General features: G+C 37.8%; 2 protein-coding genes across 5 annotated transcripts in view; one reads left to right on the top strand and one right to left on the bottom strand.

Annotated features, from left to right (window-relative positions):
* Positions 1-543: 543 nt before the first annotated feature.
* LOC108553644 (oxidative stress-responsive serine-rich protein 1) lies at positions 544-2,343 on the top strand. 2 transcript variants are annotated; one of them, XM_017908630.1, is made up of 2 exons: positions 544-832; positions 1,644-2,343. In XM_017908630.1, exons 1-2 carry the CDS (start codon positions 717-719, stop codon positions 2,326-2,328), a joined length of 801 nt encoding a protein of 266 aa, XP_017764119.1. In that variant the 5' UTR covers positions 544-716; the 3' UTR covers positions 2,329-2,343. The 2 variants fall into 2 exon arrangements, with proteins under 2 accessions (XP_017764119.1, XP_017764118.1); XM_017908629.1 differs by lacking the exon at positions 544-832 and adding an exon at positions 846-1,147.
* A 4,493-nt stretch (positions 2,344-6,836) lies between these two features.
* Positions 6,837-22,683, bottom strand: part of Src64B (Tyrosine-protein kinase Src64B) — a 127,891-nt gene continuing 112,044 nt past the window's right edge. The window contains exons 2-8 of one of the 3 annotated variants that reach the window (XM_017908631.1): positions 10,941-11,163; positions 9,513-9,704; positions 8,604-8,814; positions 8,251-8,504; positions 7,471-8,181; positions 6,953-7,249; positions 6,837-6,881 (exon numbers count right to left, since the gene is read on the bottom strand). In XM_017908631.1, coding sequence (XP_017764120.1) covers positions 7,035-7,249; positions 7,471-8,181; positions 8,251-8,504; positions 8,604-8,814; positions 9,513-9,704; positions 10,941-10,983 — 1,626 coding nt within the window. In that variant the 5' untranslated portion in view covers positions 10,984-11,163 and the 3' untranslated portion in view covers positions 6,837-6,881; positions 6,953-7,034. The other 2 variants (XM_017908633.1, XM_017908632.1) reach the window with 2 other exon arrangements.

Here is a 22,683-nt window from a genome sequence, read left to right as displayed (position 1 = left end):
TCCTTATTATGTTCCTACGCCTATAAATTCTAATTGAATTCGAATAACTATAACTATCATGAAATTAGGTCGCAAGAATTATACGATAGGTTATTGCATAATACGTTAAAGACTCACATTTGATAGAAAGTATATAATATTACGAAGTATATTACAAATACATATGTAAATTGAAATTGTAATTTATTTATAAAATCACGTAATTATAGTATTTTATTAAGTATTATTTACCTGTTTATTGATGTCGCGTTAAATTTTGTAGAAGTTTTTAGAAGAAGACTTTCTTATTGTGTCAAATTCTCAATTTGAACATTTATAGAAGTTTCGAAAGTTTAAATGGCGACGGGCGCGCAACGAGGATGCACTCGAAACGCCATCTGGAGTCGTTGCTTCCGGTATCGAGCAGCAGTAGAATGGCAGTTGCGCGCAAAAGTCTGTTTATTTACGTGCTGTCGATGATTAATTGATCGCGAAGTCGCGTCCACAAGCGATATCTGATGAATGCGTCCAGTAATAGTGAAATTGAAATGGTGCATATGTGAAACACACTAAACACAAGCGTAGAATTAAAAGAGAAACGCAGTGAATGTCGCGGTCGAAGAATTCAGCCTGTCGTCATCGTTCTAACCTATTTTCCGAAACATTGTATTCTTCATTCTGGAATTTTCCGACGCGCTGTCAACGTTTGTTTGCCAACGGTGATTCGGCATGATGCCATGTTCCCACAAACGTTAAGCACAGAACCGTGCAAAATTGTTAGCATGGCTGACGAAGTACTGCCGGCGAGTTTGGAGAAGCTCGAAATTGATCGTCTCTCCTCGAGTTGTCCTCAGTAAGCATTTACCGCCGAAAGCTCATTTAAAGCGCCTGCTCCTCGCAACTGTCCCTTTCCAGTCCCTCGAACATTCTGAATCTTCGTGTGTCCGTTCGATGTATCGGATCGCGGCGGTTTTGCGACTCAATCCATTTTCACGCGCGGTCAAGGTCTTCGGTTAACGTTACCTCATTTTGCAAACTACGTGACGATTTCTGTTTACGTCGGATGTGTTTTTGATGTGTTAATGATGCAAGCACTTGTGAATACGCATTTTAATGATCGTTATTTCTTATTTTCGATGGTGCGAAATAACAACATTGAATGTGATCAGTAAGCAACACAAAATGTTTACATATTTCGAGCGAGATTAAAGGGTGTCACGGAGTTTTCTATATTTACGAAACGTTCTTCTTGAATAATTTACGCGTCAATATGGCCAAGAAAACTAAAATAGAATATGAGTGAAGTGGAGAAATTGATATTATTAATTGAAATTTGTTAATGTGAATGAAATATTTCTGAATATGATTTAATTCAATTAATATTGCATTTCGTATGTTTGTAATATGAATTTATGTACTTTGATATTATTGCATAAGAGATGAAAGAACAGACGTTTACCAATATTTGATTCAAGGTTATGTGCTAAGAATGATGAATCATCACTAGATGATTTCAAATCATTTTTTTTGTTAAAACTTCAATAATATTCCCAAATTACCTTTCCAACCAGATTTTATTTAAATTTATTTATAAGAATCATTTATCACTAATAATTATATTTTTTCAATGTGATTTTAATTATTAATATTTTTTATTGTTTCAGTATTACACCTACTGACAAAGCAAAGTCGCCAAATCCATTTAGAACAAGTAAAAGTGTCAGTTCTGACTGCAGTCATTTATTTCAAAAAAGATTGATGCCTATAAGGCCAACATTAACTACAATCAGCCCCAGAGGCGTAAAAAGCACAACGAATTTTAAACCATCAAAAAATGAAAGAGTACTTGATAAAAATAAAAAAAACTCAATAATCAAAGAGGCTGTTCTAAAATTAAATGATACTGGCACTAATTGTCTTAGTGATAATCTAGCAAGTACATTGCTTAAAGAAACATGTAAATTTAGTATTTGTGGTAAAAATACAAAAATTTTTGGCCATGGTATGGTCACAAAAGACTTTAAAGCACTGAATATTAGTCAAGAGTCTAGACAAGCTAAGGATGATACGAGCATTCAAGATAATTATCAGGCTAGTAGCTTTCAACGGGCACGCAGTAATACGATGCCAAGCTTAAAAAGAGGGCCTGGTCCAGGTGGAGGTAGTAATAGTCAGTCAGAAACCACTGGTACAACTGGCCAACCTTCAAGTTCAAATACATGTTCAGTACAAGCACGAATATCTCCACCTTCATGCGATGTCACTATTGACGAGCTTGCCAGCTACTTCGAGGAGTTTGTTCATATTCCAAAGAAGATGTCACACATGGCAGAAATGATGTATATTTAATTATAATATATTAAATTGTAACAGAAAGATTTCTTATACAGTTTTTGAAAAATGTTTCATGCAACATTTATGTATGATCAGAAGTCTAAATACTGTATGTTTGCTACGAATCCAATTTAATTTGGTACCTAAATTATATATAATATACAAAAAAAATGATAAAAAATAAAAAAAAAAAATCTGCGTTTTTGTAGAAGAAAAGAGTATTAAAAATGATTAAATTTAAATATCATTTTAGAAAAGTGATAAAAAACAAAGGGTAAAAATTGTGAAGATAATAAAGCAAAATGTATATTTGTTTTTAAAAGTCGTTTGTGTCAAACTATTTCATTTAATTTGTAATGGAAAGATTTAATATCTTCGTTTATAAAATTTTTGTATTGCGAAATGAAACATTGGTACTAGAATAAATTTCTTGCAATTAATGTCTTGTATTATTCAAATTCCCAATCTACTGTGTGGTGTTCATTTACCGAGAATAATATCGCATTATATGGATAAAATATACGAATATCATTTGACACTTTCCAATTAATATGATACATAATATATTTATCTGCATAGGCTTATGGTACTTAATACAATGATACAAAGTAACCGTTAAATTACTTAATGATAATAAGCTTTGGTACGTAAACAATGACGATATATTGATCCATTTTTACTTTAGGTACGAGTGAACCATGTTGACGCGCGGTGTATTGTGAAAATCTTGACAAAAGCCTAAATGCATTAAAAAATATCCATCTATTTGGTGTGCGCATCACGTGACGACTGTTTTCATTTTTAACATTTACAAACAGTTATTAAGCAATTTCTGACATGTTAATTTCGTTGGTAGCTCCGCGCAATAGTCAAACTCTGTATCAAAACATGAGGTCTGTCACTATATCACAGATTTATTAAAATTTCATTTGAACGGAGCCACAACGAAACAAATTTTCAAAGTAGAAAGATCAAACCAAGTGAAAAAGATGTATTTCATAATTTCGGGCACATTTTACGAATCATACAAGTAAGGAAACTATCATTTTATGAAAACTTGTTTCCAAGCCGAGAGACGCGATGTTTGACAAAATCAAAATAATGGAAAACGAAAAATAAATGAACGACATATTACGATACATATTTTAAAGAATATGCTGAATGTTACGACTTTACGATAATTAAGTAGTAAAAATAGCTATTTGATAAGAGTAGTAAAAATAGAATTAGTGTTATGAAATAGTACTTGAGTGACAATTATGATGACAAATATTTATAGGTTACAAAAAATTTAGTTGAAAACACTTTTAATTCTATACCTTAATATCCTATACCTTAGTATCCGTGAATAAACGAATGAACAGGAAATACTAGAAAATCGATAATTTCATGTAAATCAACTAGCATACTACATACCGAAAATACAACGACGATATTATTACACTTACAATGACTCCATTAATAATTTGAACATGTTTATGTTAGAATCAGTTTAAAATACGTGGCGTCTCCCGACCAGAATTCAATTTCGAATACATCGTGCAATACATCGATGAAAGTTTTAAGTTTTTTGTTGCTCTAATTTTATTCAAAAATTCGTCGAAATTTATTATTTCAAATACAATAGAAAAGCTGTACCTACTCGAACCTCTGATTTGAATATGAATAAACAAAAAATAATAACTGTACAGATACAGTTAGTGTAAAATCGAGACAGTTTTGAATTATTATAAAATTTTATCTCTTGTATTAACCTCATAAAAAACTTGCAAATTTGGTTACGTATAATCCGTATGAAAAATTTTATCGAGCATAGTCGTCAAATACAAATTCAAATGCAATCGATCTGTTCTTCTTTTCTAAACAATATCAGTCTCTAGGTCCAGTGGAAAGGCCACATGATGCCCTTACCAGTATTTAACATTTAAATATACTACTCTCTTCGTCTTGCTCGGATAAAATGATGTATATGCGACAGTGTGACATTCAAGATAGAGAAACCAAATGTATATACTTTCTATACATGATGGATACATTCCATCGTTCGACGAATCGAATTCGTGCATGATTGTATTTCATATGTCTACAAACTATGGCGACAACATGATCGTTAGCGAAAAATCTTAAATGACCATTTTTCGTGAGAAACACAACAACATTTTGATCGGTATAAAACGCTCATAGAAAAAGTTTACTGGACGTAATACAGCTACCTTTCTAACTCTACGTAAACATGATGCTTTTTCACGTGCATTCACCGCATCATACTATATAGAATAAATTAGTCAACTCACACAACGAAGGTATGTGGTGTTTGCCTCGCTAATTATAGTAAAAAACATTATATTTATTGGTATACTATGTAATCTGGCAATATAATGTCGAGTTCGCGACGAGTCCCAGTAAACATAAGCCACAAAAGTATTTCGTATCGATTTGCATCGGTATCGATCATATCGATGTCCGTTTGGAACGTTTGTAGTTGTTACTAGACACAAACATGGCCTCGTCAGGCGTTCATACGCTACTGTCCCGTTTCATGAAAACGTTCGTACATAAAAACGATGATTTTCTTTCATTGAGCAATAGTTACGGGCCGTACAAGGAGCACGACATTTTATTGCTCATTTCTTAATGTCACGGCAAGATGCGCGTGAAAAAAATACCACACATTCACAGGTGTAACAATTCACTACACTCACGTACATAATCACTCTATTACCACGCGCACTTTCATATTTTCTTATACTCTATCACTTTCTCTCGCTCTCCTTACGCCACTCATCCAATTAATATTTTTTCTTATTCGTTTAAATGTTTTAATATCTAAAGTGTCATAATGGCTCATCTTGTTTATCGTGACATAGTTTAGTGTACGCCTAGGGACTTACGTCTAACGATACGTTCCGCGGAGGACGACCATGACGAGACAACGATATATATCCTCGGAATCGAAACCCAATCCGGGAAAAATTCTTGTACAACGGAATTACGAAAAAAAGGATTTACGGTGTTTCACATCCCGAGGAGATTTACAACTACCTCACGGCCTACCGCCTAAACTCTATCCTAACCTGTCGTTTTGTATGTTTAGTAGAAAATTTACAATTTTTTCAAACACTTTGTACGAGCAACATCGATGACTTAATCTTTACCTTCAAGTAGTATCTCTAGCTTTTATTCCTTTTTTTTTTTTCTTTTATTTAATTTTTTCTCGATAGATTCACTTAGTTTCGAAAAAAATGTCGCCTCTCGTGACGTCGTGCAGTCGTATAACGTACGTTCGTTTTGTCATTAGTAACTTCTTCTTATCTTCTTGTCTTAGCAAATTTTTAAAGGGAAAAGAAACCTAAATTAATGTCACGACGAAACGTACATATATACGTGACACGTTATCGACTCATCGTAGAACATGTAGTTCTTAGTTCTCTTTAAAGGTTGCGATCACAGTAAAAATAATAATAATATATATATGTATCGGAGAAACGAACGTGTGCTTTCTTGATATATTTGGGATACACTGTTCACAGAACAAAAATACATCGAAAAGGTTTCCTCATTTACGTATAAAACGTATTAATCTCTCGTATAAAATATTGTCCTACTCGACGTATCGTTCGAAACCAAACGAGAAACTTGCGTACTTCTAGTTTACATATTAATAGAACGTGATTGTGTCCTAACACAGATTTGTGCACTCGATAATCGATACGATGCACAAAACTGTGCATTCAGGTTTCCAAGGACCAAATGTAAAAAAAACGAAGGTATTAAAGATTTGGATCTTAGGAAAAGTTGGTCGCGATTGATTCGAGATCAGAGAAGAAGCAATCGCGTAGAATACATAAATGACGCGACACTTCCGTTTATCTGCGTTGTTGTTATACATTGACGGATTAATATAATGGATTACATCGTCTACCATTTAAAATTCTACTTTTTAGTTCTCAACTGGTTCCGTTCTATCCTCTAAACATTTTTTTTTTCTTTTTTTCGTAAGATACCTTTCTCAATTATTTTAATATACTCTCCAAATTGTGAAAATGCTTAATAAATAGTTCGAACGTTGAACGATTCCGTTTTAACTCTATAATATATACTGGATACGTAGCGGGTAGAGATTCTATACTCTTATTTTCAGTCGCAACGTTTGACTCGGTAATAGTCGGCAGTTATTCACGATTGGTCACAAAGGTTGAAAGTCTTGGAGATACCCCTCGCAGTATGAACAAGACTCGTTTCATATTTTATTCCTCTTATAAAGTTCCATGGCACACAAGATCATTGTTCTTGAGGTGCTTTCTCGATGACGCTCAATTTTCGTAAAGATAAGAAAAGAGTCTAAAAAGAACACTTCTTAAATTATCCGCGATCACTGTGGAATTTTTCTTTTTCTTTTTTCGTTTTTTTGGCAGCATTTAACAATGATTGCTTCGAGAAATCTGGTAACGTTTATAAAATTCTCAGCCGTCAAGTAGCTTATGAAATGTTTCCTGTACCATTGCGTACATTTGTCCTCTCCTCTAAATTTTTTCCTTTTTTTGGGATTCATTGTTCGCGCAGGAAATCTGCGGTTAATGTAAAAAAGAACACGGTAACAAAGTCTCCAGGTGTTTGCTGGAGATCTAGCAATAAATACCATAAATCTCCATGGCACAATTAATGTGCGCTGGATGAAAATGACCGTGCGGTACCAGGTGACTCTGCATGTGAGCTGTGTATCAGTCAGTTGGTGGCTCCAGATACGGTATTTCGCTAGTGACATTGAATGATTCGAAATAGTGATTGAGGAACTCGAACGTGGGTCGCTTCTCGGGGCTAGCATCCCAGCATTGTAACATTAATCGGTAAATGCTGTCCGGCAGCGGATGATTCAATGGTTTAGGCATTCGATAGCCTTTATTGATCTGCTCGATTACTTCGCGCCCCTGCATACCTGTAAAATGAAAGAATTATAGCTCATTGGTCAGTTAAAGATAGAAAAATCTAAATATCCTTATTACACAAATGTCACTCATTTGCAATTAATGGTACTCCAAAATAAAATTTACCTACCACTTAAATATTAATGACAAAACATTTTCAATATCTTAAGTAGAGATTAATAAGTTGAAGAATATAATTGCAGAAGAGGAGACGATAACAATTGAAACTGACCAGGATAAGGAACTTGGCCATAAGTGAAGAGCTCCATCAGCAAGACACCGTAAGACCAAACGTCGCTCTTGATGCTGAATCTGCCATAGACAATGGCCTCAGGGGCGGTCCACCTGACAGGGAACCTGCTTCCCTGTTTGGGACAGTACTCGTCGTCCTCGATCGCCCTGGCGAGACCAAAGTCGCATATCTTCGCCTTATTCTTCTCGCCTATCAGAACGTTCCTCGCAGCGAGGTCTCTGTGTATCAGCTGCTTGCTCTCGAGGTGCTCCATACCGGACGCCACCTGTGCGGCAATATAAATCAGATCCTCGAATTGCATGTACTTGCCGTCGCCTGTCCTCAAGAAGTCCAGCAAGCTGCCGTTGCACATGTACTCTTGCACGATGTAAATCGGCTCTTCCTTCGAGCAGATCGCGTACAAAGCGACCAGGTGTCTATGACGGAACTGCTTCATGATCGCTGCCTCCTGAAGGAATGCTTCTGTCGACATGGTCCCTGGTCGCAAAGTCTTCACAGCCACTTCGATTTTATTCCTCCATTTGCCATAGTACACCTCGCCGAAATTGCCGTGACCTAATTTCCGGATTAGCTGTATCTCGTTCCTATTGATCTCCCATTTGTCTCTTAACTCTGGTCCGAGATCCCACATGTCCGGTTGCGGTTTAGGACACGGCTTCGAGAGCACGTGACAGAGACCCAGTGCATTCTCTGGAACGTGCAAGTTAGAACGTTACACAGGAATTAAAAGAAAATAGGTGGAAGAGACGTTTTACTTACTGCTATAAGCCATGACAAGGGCCGGCAGAGTCGGGAATGTCTGGTTGGTGGCAATAAAGAAGCCTCCATTGTCGAGAGGCTTAATCTTATAGTGTTTTACATGATGGCCCCTGCCCTCCTCCCAATCCTTCACGGATAAACTGTACCCTCGTGGATTGTGCTCGCTGGGTCTCACCAAGAACGTCCCTCGGGGATTTTCGTCCACCAGAAGAAGCTTGCCGGCTTCCTTGCGCGAGACATTTTCGAAAAACCAACTGAGGGAAGGAAAGTAAAGCGGGGATGCGATGATCGTTAAAGCAACGTCGAATAGTCGAAGGTTGTATAAACTGCTAATTGGAAGTCGGGCAACTTACTCCTCGCTCTCCACTGAACGTTCGACGGCCACGAAGTTCCAAGGGATGAGACCTTCTTGCAAAGTTGTCAAGTGTAGAACTTTCCACCAGTCGGGCTCGGAGTCGTCCAATACTTCCATACGGTCGCCCTTCACGAAACTGACATCGGTGCTCTCGCGCGCGGTGTAATGGTACAGGGCAACCACGATCTTGTTCGACCTCTGTGAATGCGCTGTTTCGAGAACAAAACCAATGTACAACCACGAGATAGAGGCTATTTAAGGAGCGGCGGAGCCTAATTCCACCGTAGTCGGTGTACAGGTCCGCGATCGAGCTATTTGCGGTCACAGTAGGAACTGATGGAACATCGATCGACAGGTCGGCCACGCGGCCATGAAACATTGGAATTATCTCAAAACAGAATTACGGCTGATTACTCTGTCGAATATTAATGACGAAGTTTCGCGTATAGAGGTTTCATCATCGGTCCAATACATTTTTAACGCTCCGATGGAAATCAACCCACCGCGCCTCACTAGCGCCGCCACGGCACGTTACTCCTGCTTAAGTTCTTATTTCCATTGTCATTGATAGAAAACGGAAAGAGAAGAGAAAACCGTGTCGAGTAAATTCGAATTTTTGAATCAAAACTCTGATGGCAAGAATAATTTGGAATAATTTTAATTAGATCCGAATAATTTTATTCTTTTATATGCTGTAATATCAGTTTTCCTGGGACCACAAGTTTTATTAAGCCTAGTTCGCTAAATTGCAGGCCTATTCCAGCCAAGAATGGGCACGGTAAAATATACCAAGTCGCTTTGAAGATGAAGCAAAAATAAATGAGAGCTTAAGTTAGGGGTCTTAGGCTAGAACTTAAGGTAAAATCGCTATGCTAGAAAATGAAATAAAAGAACATAAAATACACACATGCAGGCTTAACGACAGGCGAGCTTGTTTTACGAGGCTGGTGAGGAATTTGGAGCTTACAAGGTGTCGGCCTCGGTCGAATGATGTCTGCCCTCGCTTGTACACCCCTCTGATTCGGGTCTGCAGTGTACCGGTCCAAGGAACCTCCATTACTGTGTTTCGAGCTTAGCCCTGTGTCTGCTTTCTTGTAACCTGGACAGCGAAGCCAACATTTGTAACGCGAAAGGATGATAAACGACCTCACGTGTGACGTTCACTTCGGATCTAGATCAGAGTTCGCGGAGCGAGCAGAACGTGTCTTAAGGATGAAAATGATATTTTGAAAAATCACACTTCGTGTTTCTTTAAACTTTCTTCATTTTTAAACTCGAGGAATTCAACTTTTCTCCTTGTATGTTAGAAAAGCGAAGCATCAGATTGAATCTCTTCCTGTGCCAGCTCCCAAAGGCAGCCGATGCGAAATGATCATCTCAGATTGGACGATCTGTGTTTGCAGATTGCTTTTTTAATGCAAATGCGCGATAATTAACTCTTTGGAATTATTAGCGATACTATCTAGTAATTAACTACCAAGTAATTAAGCTATTGCACCACTATGGGACCACTGGTAATTAGCGAGACCTAATTCTAGCTTTCTTTTCACTGGCAAAGATGTAGAAGCAAGCAATTATGAATAAACAATTTTACGATTTCAGGGAATTTTTCATTCCAAAAATTGATTGGAATAGGATTAAAAACTGGGAAAGATCAGAAAGAAGTTCGCTGCAAGATACCCCAACGATTCGGAATAGGGTAAGCAATAGCATAAGCAATTATAAATAAACAATTTTATGATTTCAGGAAATTTTTCATTCCAAAAATTGATTGGAATAGGATTAAAAACTGGGAAAGATCAGAAAGAAGTTCGCTGCAAGATGTCCCAACGATTAGGAGACATATTCCCAGTGTCCTGGTGCTAATTTTATTTCGAGTACCTAGAAATCTAGCCTGTACAATCCCATCGGTTTCAACTGATCAAGGCAAGCAATTAAAGTAGGATTAAAACAGCCTGGAATCTCGCAAAAGCTCAATGAAATTGCGTCAAAGAAGACTCAATTGGGATTAAAACCCAGATACACTACATATCTCGAGCCCCGAGATGCATTTAACAAATTGTACGACTGGACCAGGAACACGCCGTGCCGTTCGCAATTAAACAATTTCTTTCTTTCAACCCTCTACCTCCACCTGCAAATTTTCACTCCGTTTCTCTGCCATCCAGCTCGCAACTTCCATTCAAGAGTTTCAAAGAAATACTTAGAAAAAAGAAGAGAGAAATAGAGGAGGGAAGAGGGAAAAGGGGGGCGGGAAGGACGTGAGGCAGAAGTTGCAAAAGAAAACTCATCGCGGTTTCGCCACGAGGATAAAAAGAGAATGGAGGCTACTCACCAAGGGGTTGAGGCTCTTGCCGCTTGCTACAACACTTGCCCATCTTGGATCCCGTGCTCGATGTTCCCCTTTCGATCCTGAGTCTACGCGCCTTCTATACTGATGCGTGCCCCGAGGAAAGTCTCCATCTCGTGAACTCGGGCTGGTACGGCGGCGGCGGCTTCCGTTTCGATTTTTAGCATCACTTTCTTCTCTCCATCGCGTGTTTATTGAATCCGCGCACCTGCAAGGTGAACCAGAAACATCGACCATGATTCCTCCTCGGTGGCTGCTACAATGCCGCGACATTGCTGGCAATGCGTTGTCATAAGTCGCGGTTAAGGATAGGCTGCATCCGTACAGCCTTGGAACATGATGCGGGTTGATAACGTTCGAATTATTATATAGGTTCATTGGCAGGCTCTTAGACCTCTTTTTGCTGGATATATTTCTCCAGTTGCATTCATTCTTTTGCGATTTTCCTGTTTCTTGTTTTCGTCATTTTTGTGGGTGAAAGGAATGGCTGATGATTTTGGGGTGAGAGTTATTATTGTGTTATAAAATTTAATATTCGATGATCAATAGGCGGTATTGAAGATAAATGGAAGATAAACAAGATAGACTTAAATGTCTTTTTAACAGGAGACCTGTCATTTTTTGAGAATTTTTCCGTTTGGTTTGGTTTTGATTAGATAAATTTAATGGAGTTGCAAAATTAAATAATTCAATGATCCATTATAGGTTCCTTATAATAGTTAATAAATCTGGAGATAGTATAACAAATAGAAGGAGTTAAAATCTTTTTAATAGGTGACCTGTCATTTTTGGGAATTTTTTAGTTTGGTTTGGTTCTGGTTAGATAAATTTAATGGAGTTGCAAAATTAAATAATTCAATGATCCATTACAGGTTCTCTATAATAATTAATAAATCTGGAGATAGTATATCAAATAGCAAATATTAATGACGGTGATGATTCGTATCTTAAAATAGTACTAAGTATATATTACTAAATATTACCAAATTTATTAAATTAATTATAATTACATGTTCCCCATAATAATTAATAAATCTGGAGATAGTATATCAAATAGCAAATATGAATGGCAGTGATCTGAACCTTAAAATAGTACTAAATATATATTACTAAATATTACCAAATTTATTAAATTGATTATAATTAGTACTAAATATTACCAAATATTAAAAATAAGTGTATCAATTAATAATCCGACAATTTACATCTGAATACCAATAGGGATAACAATATTTTCCAAAATCTATAAAATTTATAAAATTTATAAAATAAATAATTCTAAATTACTCTGTTCCTTTTTTCATTTATTTTAATAGCAAATATAAAAAGTGCATACTAAATCTTATAAATCTTCCAACATTAGCGATAATACTCTTCAAACAAGCAACGTGAAATTCAGCTGACAAGACCGCCGTATAGCACACGCAGAACACGTAGAGCAGCTATATGTAAATTAGCTAGAAAACTGAATTAAAGTGGGCGATTAACATTAAAGCAGTCGCGTTTTGTAATCCATGCAACTGTCACGAGGAACGAGCGAACCTTCAGGCAGACCTAACGTTTCGAAAGGCTTTATGAAATTGTTTTCGCCGCACCCTAAGTCCCACCGGTGGATCATCGATCACGCTGTATTTAAAGAAGACCTAGGAGCGCCCGCGTTTTCTTGCCTCCCTTTTTCAACGTCATGCATCTTCTTTACCGGAGGGCTCGCGTGTTCCGTTTCGGTGCGAGACAAATCAGGCATGCTGCCTGTGTTTCCGAGTAACACGTTAAATTAGAACGAGCGTAACGGAGGGCACGGGGAATGCTAACTAGCCGATTGTTCTCATTCATAGACGCTGAATACAGCGCAGAGAAAAATGTTCCCTTTCGTCCGTTAGTTGAATGCCTTTTAATCCGTAATTAACACGCCGACGTCTGGTGATAAATGTCACAGATTAATTTTCCTAGATACTTACGAGCCATTAACCCCATTTTGCTTTTCGTCTCGCGTGTAGCTTACGAAAGTCTCGTTATAAATGACCGTGGAATTCTTCGCGGGTGTTGCTGTGTCTAAATTTCCCAAGTATATCACGGTTCGTGGACGTGCATTAATCGGAATGTTGGAAACATAATTGAATTCGGTATCGTTTGCGAGGACGGTAAAAATAATAAACTCCGACGCAGCGAGAAATACGTGGACGTTGATTTAGAGGTTAGAATTTTCGGTGGAAAATTAATTACTGTCTATTTTTTTTGGCGTATTATATTCTACGTTAAAAAAGAAGAAGAAAACATAGAATAACATTTTTTCGTACGAGGCTTCGTTCCCGAGGAAATTTAATTGAAATATTCGCAGGATGGGCTCGCGTGTAATTGAGCCTGGGCTCAACAGATGTCGCCGTAGACCAATATTTCCGTCCACGTCGGCGTTCATAAACATATCCAATGAAACGAATTGCTTTGCATCGGACCTACCGTATTATTCATTTCGTCGATAAGAGACAACGTCCATCAATCTACAGACGCCATTACGCACACCGTTCGCAAACCAGCGAATATTAAAACGTAATTTCCTCCGAAACGGAGCTAGATACGGACAAATTTTATTCCACCTTTTCGATTCGTTTTTTCGCGTACGATCAATTATACTATCCTTTGCACTTCTACGTGATATACAATTCTTTATAATACACGTACGTGCAAGATTCGAACTCGATTTTCTGCCGAACAAAACCGCGCGTAAAATAATATTATTCCGCGAATAATTATCTGCATTTCGATTATACGAGCAGTCGTGTACCCTGTATAACTGTACATCGAGATATAATCCCGTGTGGCAGAAGCCTCAACTTCCATGGGACCTGTTAATTATTTCCAAGAATTAGCTGCCGATACCTGAAGCAAAACACAGGCTTCCCGATTGAAAGCAGTAAATACGCGAGCACAAACTCGGCACTCGACGATACAACGCCGCGGGGATGCGGGTTTTTCCAAGCGGCCCGGATCCTCCGGGACCTGCACGAAAACAAAAAGGAAAGTGACGCTTTCCCTATTCGAACACATTCTTCCACGGATCAGATCGTTTCGACATGCCACAGGAAAGCCGCCGGAGCAACGGGAATAAACCTTTTCTTTTTTTCTTTTTTCATATATAATATACAGGGTGATTCAGGCAAATGTATCATGGAATATCTTTGTTCTGGTTGGAGATAGAAAAAAATGCTAGAAGAAGAAGATGAATGGTTTCAAAAGGACTACAAGCTTATGTAAATGGTTTTCGCATAAGTGGAGGCGCTGCGGTCGTATGAAGATAAGTACCATTTTTTGAAATATATATTTATATTTTCTTTATACACATCGATCCTTCTGTCCATCCTGCGTATAAAAGTACTAGAGACATATAGCCGAAAAATGAATATTTAACGAGATATTTAAGACATTAACTTCATACGGATTTGTGAATCACCCTGTATATATAGTGCGCAGTACGTATGTAACTATCGTCATGATTTTTGAGGCACTTTCGATAGTCTGACAGAAAAATGTTTCCAATGAAAGTTAATCGATATTTAGTTGGCTATCTATTGAAAGAAAGAAAATTCCAAAATCTATCTTTCTTTTATAAAAAGTCAAGGTCACGTTGATTTTTTTAAATGACACCCTATATTTTTGACTTTGTGAGGTTATTACTGACGAAAATACGAATTCAATAACCTATCATACTATGTCCTTCAGATGACCTCGACTTCAGAAATTCAGGTTGGATCAACCTCTAAATGATTATAAATTTATACACATATATTTATGAATGTAAAATGAGATAAATATCAGAAAATATTTTGGAATACCTAAGAAAAATAATGCACAACACCGTTTAAAATATTTCGATCATTTTTCAATCGAGGAGGATCTAGAACTTGGATCTTTCAATGAACAAAATTCAAATATATAATACTTCAAATCAGAATATAAAATAATGACAGACTAAGTAACAATTATTAAATATTAAATTAGTCATGCTATTATTACTAGAACTACCATTACACGCAATATTTAAGCACCCAGTTACAATTAATCTCACTTTCGCCTCCACATCGCCAGGATATAGAGTTTACTTTACTATTTAACCAGTTAGCTGTGATTGACGAGTATACTCGTCATGGGGAAGTGGCAGGATTTCGTGTCACGACGAGTATACTCGTCATGCGTAAAAAGTAGTGACCATTGGCTATTTAAATTGTAATTTTTGCGAAAAATAAAACGATTTTCAATTTTCAATTTGTTTAGAATATTTTGAGGCCAGGCCGGAATGAAACAAACAAATAAAAAATATGAATAATTTGAGATGAACTCGTGCGTCCCAGTATGCACCGGCTGAAACAGCTTATCAGTTCGCATAACGAATTTATTTATGGGCGATGATAACGTTTTTTAGATGTTAGCGTGAAAGGGGCAAAAGCAAAAGTCGGAAAGCTGATTTATGATAGGGTTCCTTCAGGGATGGTCCGCCACGGGACAAATGCGTGACGCTGACCAGGCGCTGGGCCCATTGATGGCTGCTGGCCCGAAGTTACCTAGCTATTTTTCGACGGTCACTAAAATTCATAGATATCCATAAAAACTAACCAATAAGAGAATAGATGTTAACCAAATAAGTAAATATCAGTAATAAAATTGTCAATTTTATAAAATAAACTCATCTTTTTGATGCAATATTTTAACAACGACACTTACTCTATGATTGACGAGTATACTCGTCGTCGCTCGATTTTCGCGACACATATACGTACGCGCTCTCAAAAGGGGGCGCCACAGCGTATATTATTGTCCATTCTACCCCCACAGATATCTCCTGGATTACACTAGCGTGAAGCTACCCAAGACAGCTCTCGTTTCTCAAATCATCAAGTTTGACCGTGTCCGAGCACACCGAATCGAACTTTTTCAATCCACTGCCGGAGTAGCTCGCCTAATTCTTGTTCTCCAGTTTAATGGCCACTTCGGCCATTAATGATCTCTACACTTTTCCTCGCTCTTAATATCTCGTTAATCACACCGTTTTCCAATCTCCATCCTGTAACGCTCATTTCACCCTGTTCCGCGCCGGTTTAATAACAACGGAGCCGAACTTCTGCGCGATCCAGCGACTTCATTTTTACACGCTCTGATAAAGACGTAGAAAAAAGAATTACCACCGCCTGTCAGCACACTTTTTCCGTGAACCGTGCTCGTATTTAATCCGAGGATGATCTACCGGCAACAGGCCACTTTAATACCCTCCCTTGGATTAATACGGCAAAGCAGTTTATTAACAGGTAAGGCATACTCCCTCCGCGGAGCCATTGTTTCCTCTCGGGGCCCGAGGAGCAACTCGGAAAAGCGAAACTCGCATTAAAAGTTTCAGCTATCTGTATAATTAGCGTGGAAAAAATGCGAATGTATCCAAGGATGTTCTATTCCTTTTGATTCCTTTCATCCTTCCCTCGCGAGGGTAGCTCGGATGAGAAGACTAATGACCTAGCAACTTGCAGCCTTCAAAGACGCGGAATTTCCCCCTGCGAATCTTGCACAATTTCATAACAGGGTTCTCGAATATCTTTCAGGGTTCTCCGCTTCCTTGCGAATTTTTATGCCATTCTCGGTGTTAGATCAATTTTAGAAAGAAATTTTTGTGGACGTGCCTTCGCGAGATTTACGTGTTTAGTTTATTTTTGAAATTTTAACCCTTTGCACTCGACGATTTTTTAGCTAAAGGAGAGCAGGGGTTTAAAGATTTTCTGATAGAATTTGGTATAGCAGTGGAGTTAAAAAGGAAGGAACACTAATTATAGAAAGGCAATGATTTAATAATTTAATAATTTGTAATTTGTAACTCGTTCGGTGTCGGTATTCGTTTGAACAAAGGAATTTGGCTGGCGACCGACACATACACAATCGTACATTAGTATGTGATAATCAAAAACATTTTAACATCGACGTTATATGTAAGATATCTCGATTTATATCTTTAGCATTGCAACATTTTCTGCTATAAAGCTGACGATATTTTTTGGAGCAGTAAATAAGAATTCGTATAATAATTAACATATGGAATTATTTGATTTCGATACCTCACACACCGTTATATTATCTTAAATTTGACATATTAATGAGTATCGATCTTTGAAATTTTATAAAATGGTGGCTGAAGGGAACCTCTCGAGTGCAAAGGATTAAATAGGGATTTTGTTGGGGGTACTTAGGTCGTTTTCCTGTTCCCATTTATCATTGGAATTGTTTTGTATTGTAATAGATAGGATAATTAGAAGTATATAAATTAAAAGTGCAATATGAATAAAAATTTTTATTGCAGAAATTATTTAAGGTGATTTGAAAATTGGAAATTTGGGTCGAAGCCAAAATTGGAAGTTGCAGATTCGATGCAAAAGTAAATATTGCGAAGTCAATGCCAATTAGAAAATTACAAGGTCATTGTTGCATAAAAATTTCGAAATAGATGTAAATAAAAGATTGCAAAATAAAATTGCAAGATAAGACAATAAAATTCCAAAACAATAATTCTAAAGCCCTGGAACAATATTTTTGATTAAATACGATAATACGAATTTATCTAAAATTATTATAACCTTTCAAATGTAAAGTGCTATAGTGTAAGTATAAAATGGGGTGTTAATTTGGGTATTAATTCGATATGAAGTGAAAGAAAAACAAAATAATAATTAAAATTTTGGTTTTTACCATTACAGAAATTAGCCAAAAACTTTTTGTCAAAGTATAGTAACTGTATAACCTATTCTGGAATTTTACTGCACACTGAGATTGCAATTTTTAAGTACATTGACTTTGGAATTTTTATACAGCAACGAAACTGTAATTTCCTAATTCGCATTGAGTTTCTAATTTTCGCTTGAACCGAATTTCTAATTTTAAAATCAGCTTGGTCGTAAAAATAAAATTTTTAATCGCGATGCACTCGTAATTAACATTCTTCTCTGGAAACGAGAAAGAAATTTATTGCGATAAAAAAAATTCGCACTTTTTATTAGCATGACGAAGAATTTCCAAGGTCGAGGTCTCCTCCATTAGCGATTCGCGCGTGGACTTCCGGTAAGCGTCTGCCGCGTGGGCCTAATCGAAATCGATGGAAATATTTACGACGTCCCCCGTGCTTCATCTCCGACATTCGCCGAACCTGGCCAATGTTTCGATATTTCGTCGTGTGCGTTTAATATCCCGTCTGGAACGAAGTTTGGCGGCGTCTCGGTCCGCGATTTTCGTACACGTGTCGCGCCGCCGGAAGTGCAGCCCGGCCTCGATGGACCGTCACTTTCGATGACCGATAAACAAGTTACGGCCGCGGCGGAAGCGGGCAGAAATGAAATCACCGACTAAAAGGAACGCCGGTGGACAATGACGTAACACGTCGGACCGAAAGTTCGTTTGGACCGGTCCGGGACAGCTGCGAACGAGACGCGAGAACGAGGACCACTTGACTCGTAAATGAAGGTTAGTAACGACTTCTGGTGAATCTGGCTTTTAACACTGCAGTTATGTGTTACTTGTAGGTTTATTTTTGTTCTTATATTGTTGAAATTGATCTTGCTTTTTTATTGAGGTTATGTGTACTTGTTTATTTTTCCTATGTCGATGGAATTATTATTAATACAGTATGTATTGTATGTAAGTGAATACTATAGGGAAAAGGAAGAGGTAAGTTCTGGTGAATTTGGGTTTTAACACAGGAAGATGTGCGAATGAGTTGATTATAGAAGTTTTTTGCTTTTATGTTGTTGAAATTGGTCTTTTTTCTTATTGAGGTTATGTGTACTTGTTCATTTTTCCTATGTCAGTTGAATTATTATTAATATAGTGCGTACTGTATGTAGGTGAATACTATAGGGGAAAATGAAAAGGTTACTTCTAGTAAATTTGAGTTTAACACATTTTAACACAGGGGGATTATATGAATAAGTTGCTCATAGGTTTATTTTTGTTCTTATATTGTTGAAATTGATCTTGCGTTTTTATTGAGGTTATGTGTACTTGTTCATTTTCCCTATGTCAATTGAATTATTATTAATTTTGTGCATGCTGTATGTAGGTGAATATTATAGGGAGAAAGGAAGTGGTTACTTCTAGTGAATTTCAGTCTTAACACAGGGGGATTATATGAATAAGTTGCTCATAGGTTTATTTTTGTTCTTATATTGTTGAAATTGATCTTGCATTTTTATTGAGGTTATGTGTACTTGTTCATTTTTCCTATGTCAATTGAATTATTATTAATACAGTATGTACTGTAAATTGGTGTATATTGTATCATATAGTGAGATAGAAGAGGTTAGGAACAATTTCTGGTAAATTTGGTATTTAACATTGAGGTTATATGTATTAGTTGGTTGTACATATTTATCGTCTTTATATTATTGGTTTCATTTTTCCTATGTCAATTGAATTATTATTAATACAGTATGTACTGTAAATTGGTGTATATTGTATCATATAGTGAGATAGAAGAGGTTAGGAACAATTTCTGGTAAATTTGGTATTTAACATTGAGGTTATATGTATTAGTTGGTTGTACATATTTATTGTCTTTATATTATTGGTTATATAAGGTTATGCGTACTTATTTAATATTGTTACATCAATTGAATTATGTATTCTAAGTAGGGGTAAATTATAGGTTGGAAAGAAGAGGTTAGGAACGACTGCTAGTGAATTTGGGCTTCAACACTAGGGTTATGTGAATGATTGATTGAAGGTTTCTCGTTTCTCTAGGATTGAAATTAATCTTGAATTTCATCGAGATTATGTGTACCCATTTAACATTTTTATATTAATTGAATTATTATTAATCTCTTGCAATCATTATTAATCATTAGGACCATTATGAAGACATTAATAAATCTGCATCGTGTTATTCAGTTTTATCTTTATATATAAAGATTAAAAAGTGCGAAACACGAATTTTTAAAATTTTTTCATTAGAAATTTCCTATTCGTGAATCAGATTATGCAATAAAATTTTTTTTAGTGATTTAAAATGACTAATTCTTGCTTGTACAAGGGGGGACACTAGTAGATATACCTAAAAATCCTTAGATCTATAAATCTAGTAAACGTTTTCGGCAGAAATCGATCTCCCACGATTTCATTTCTTATGATCACTATACACACTATGCCTCACATATCCTCGTTTGAAGAATCTCGTACAACCGTTTCATTGTCTAAGAAATTTCACCCAGTCTTCCTAGGAAACTGGCATAGAAATATTTCTGCGTTCTCGGTGAAATATAATTACGTCGAGCAGGCGATGAAGGAGATAGATTTTAACCTAACACAAATCCACGTTAATCGAGGTAAATCAGAGATTTAATGAATAATTAAAGAGTGTTCAAGTAGGCCAGGTGAAATCTAGAAACGCGTTCGTCGAAAATACTAAACGAGAGTTCGCGTTCGAGTTTTCGACCAGAGCCAGGGACAAATGGAGCTGGAAATCGGCGTCGATGAATTTAGGACGTGGTATTCGCGAGCTGGGACACTTAATATCGGCGTGGTACTTAATCTTGCCGTACGCTCGACCGCGCAATTTCTCGCGCTGTAATTCAGGATGTGGTCCTCCTCGATATTTCTCGATAATACGTCGCACCCTGGCAATTGCTCTCCGCCTTGAGCAGATCTAGCAGAACCAAGCGATATTTCTACCTCTTCGTGCCCACTTTTGCCTAATTTCTATCAAAATTCAAATTCTCCATTGGCAGCCTTCAGAAATAATATTTTCATAATATTTTACGAAGAATGAAAATGGGAATTTAAAAGAATCCTTTTCTTTGTCCACGACGATAATTTGAATCCTTAAAAATATTGTAAAATGGATGAATTTATTTGGAATCTGATGACAGCTGAAAGTGTATGAAGCAGCTCTAGCAAAGCTATGCAATATTATCCCCTCTTCGTGCTCATTTTTGTCTAATTTCTATTAAAACTCAAATTCTCCATTGACAGCCTTTAGAAACGATATTTTTATAATATTTTATGACAAATGAAAATGGAAATTTAAAAGAAAAATTTCTTTCTTCGCCCACGATGATAATTTGAATATTTAAAAAGTTTGTAAAATGGACGAATTTATTTGGAATCTTATCGTAGCTGAAGACAGAGTATGATACTGTCAGTCATGGCAAATTAATCCCTCTATTTGAACCTTTCGCCTACAATATCGCGTGGGACTCGTGGTAAGAAAGGCCAAACACGAGTATCACGGATGAGAGCCGTGGTTTGCAGATAGGGCCCAACGTAAACAAACATAGGTCAGGGTCGTAATTTACCCATGATTTTTCTTTATTAATTACGTGTTACTCGTCAAAGGGCACGACGTGTGGCCGACTTTCCTGTTGATTATGCCACGCGTCATCGGCACTCATACTTGGTTCAACGAGAATTGACAGGAAATGCAAACAGCACGTGACCAGGACCAGGAAATGCAAACAGCACGTGATCAGACCTGGGCCCGAGCTGATGCAGGCGTGAAATCGAAAATCCCGTGAAAAATGATGAAAAGAGCACCAATTTAGGACCTCTAAAAGCCCACCCCGAGCATCCACGTTCAGCAGCCACTTATTTGCATCCACAACATGGATCACTTGACCGTTTTATTTATATTTCTTGCCAATTCTCGTTGAAGGGAGTACACATCGTAAGGCAAGGGGTTAAAAGAAGATGAACGAATGAGCTATACTCAATCGACAATCGTTTCTTTCTACAATATCGTGTAATCTCTTGCCAACATATCAAGACGAGTACTGCAACGTGTCTACAAAACGAAGGACTCTCGAGCAGGAACACAGGCCCCAAGCATGAAACACAAACATTCGAAGGAATATATTTAAAAAAGGAAGACCAGTGCTCAAATAAACAGCTCTCCTGGCTACCACAAGCCAAACATCCCCGAACCCGAAACGTGCCTGTTCCCAGACCCCGTCTGGCAATTCCACGAACCCCCCCATACCGCGTTGCTATATACACGTATACCTCGACGAGACCCGGGAAAAAGCAGATCGTGGAAGAAAACGGGAGGAAAAATCTCCTTCGGCCACATGCAACCCCTACACGGCTGGTGGCCACTTGAGCGGACAATGGCCGTGCCGCTGAAAGGGTCCCCGGACCAGGAGAACTTCGTGGTCCAAGCGTTTTCCGTAAATCAGAAGATGCGATGGGACATCCCGCATAAAGTTTTTAATTAAACAGCCGGAGGGTGGCGGTGTCTCGGTTATCCGAACGGAATAACAACGGTGGACATGGAACCGGGCGGTCGATTTGGCCTGGGCCACCCCAATGGCGAACCCCATGGAAACACCGTGGCGCTGGCTAACGTTCGTCCAGGTTACCACCACCAACGGTGTGACATGTCAGCCTCTCTCTCTCTCTTCACGTTTCCATCCGGGTCGCTCTTTCCCGTTCCGGCCGGTCTGAGGGCGCACACGCACGCGGCCGAAAACACACGCACAGTCGGAGAGACGGTCGATATCCCACGGTGGTGGTCCGTATAGCCGCTATCTGATGGGGCTTTTATGTGACGAACAATGGCGACGTTTCGTGGCAGGCTGGACAAAGACGAATTAAAATTTCGTCCTGACGCACTTTGCCAGCTACTCCGAGAGCGGCCCGTCAGGGGCCCACAATACGCGTGGATTAACTTGGAGGGGGCTGAAAGGAAAGGATCCATTCCGTGGATAGGAAAGAG

This window comes from Eufriesea mexicana, unplaced genomic scaffold (genome assembly GCF_001483705.2).
Source record: "Eufriesea mexicana isolate 0111107269 unplaced genomic scaffold, ASM148370v2 scaffold11618, whole genome shotgun sequence".
NCBI classification, from domain to species: domain Eukaryota; kingdom Metazoa; phylum Arthropoda; class Insecta; order Hymenoptera; family Apidae; genus Eufriesea; species Eufriesea mexicana.
This window is presented reverse-complemented; position numbering and strand designations above follow the sequence as displayed.